At 68.4% G+C, this 690-nt stretch overlaps 1 protein-coding gene across 1 annotated transcript in view; it reads left to right on the top strand.

Annotated features, from left to right (window-relative positions):
* Positions 1–690, top strand: part of LOC104285036 (carboxypeptidase N subunit 2-like) — a gene marked incomplete at its 3' end in the record, with an annotated part of 4855 nt that overhangs the window by 3360 nt on the left and 805 nt on the right. The window contains exon 3 of the mRNA XM_009883428.1: positions 17–673. Coding sequence (XP_009881730.1) covers positions 17–673 — 657 coding nt within the window. The remainder of the gene's footprint in view (positions 1–16; positions 674–690) is intronic.

Genomic DNA, 690 nt, shown 5'->3' with positions numbered 1-690 from the left:
TCCCCCTGCCTGCCAGTGCTACGACACCTCCAAAGTCTTCTGCTCAGAGGAGAGGATGCGGGAGATCCCAGCGGGCCTGCCAGGGAATGCCACCCAGCTCTTCTTCGTGGAGACAGCCCTGAGCAGCGTCCGCAGTGGGGCCCTGGGCTCCAGCACCACCCTCACCAAACTGGTCTTCCTCAACAACAACATCCAGGAGCTGGAGGCCGGCGCCTTTCGGGGGCTGCCCAGCCTCACTGAGCTGGAGGTGTCAGGAAATCCCTTGCCGGCGGTCAGCCCGGGGATGCTGGTGGGGCTGCCCAACCTCAGCAAGCTCTCCCTGGGTGCCAACACCTTCCGCTCCCTGCAGCCGGGGCTCTTCACCGCCGCCTGCCACCTGCAGGACCTGCGCTTGCCCGGCAACAAGATAGAGGCGCTGCCTCTTGGCATCTTCCACCCGCTCCGGCGCCTCCAGACCCTGGACCTCTCACAGAATGCCCTGGCCGAGCTGCCAGCGGGGCTGCTGGCCCCCCTCACCACCCTCCGCCTCCTCAAGCTCAGTGACAACCTGCTGGCGCGGGTGCCCCCCGGGGCTTTCAGGGCGCTGGGCCAACTGGCCGAGCTCCACCTGGATGGTAACCGGCTGGAGGAGCTGCCGGACGATGCCTTCGCTGGGCTGGGGGGGCTGCGGCGGGCGCACGCGGCGGCCCA

The sequence above is a fragment of the Charadrius vociferus genome, unplaced genomic scaffold (genome assembly GCF_000708025.1).
Source record: "Charadrius vociferus isolate BGI_N301 unplaced genomic scaffold, ASM70802v2 scaffold214, whole genome shotgun sequence".
NCBI classification, from domain to species: Eukaryota; Metazoa; Chordata; class Aves; order Charadriiformes; family Charadriidae; genus Charadrius; species Charadrius vociferus.
This window is presented reverse-complemented; position numbering and strand designations above follow the sequence as displayed.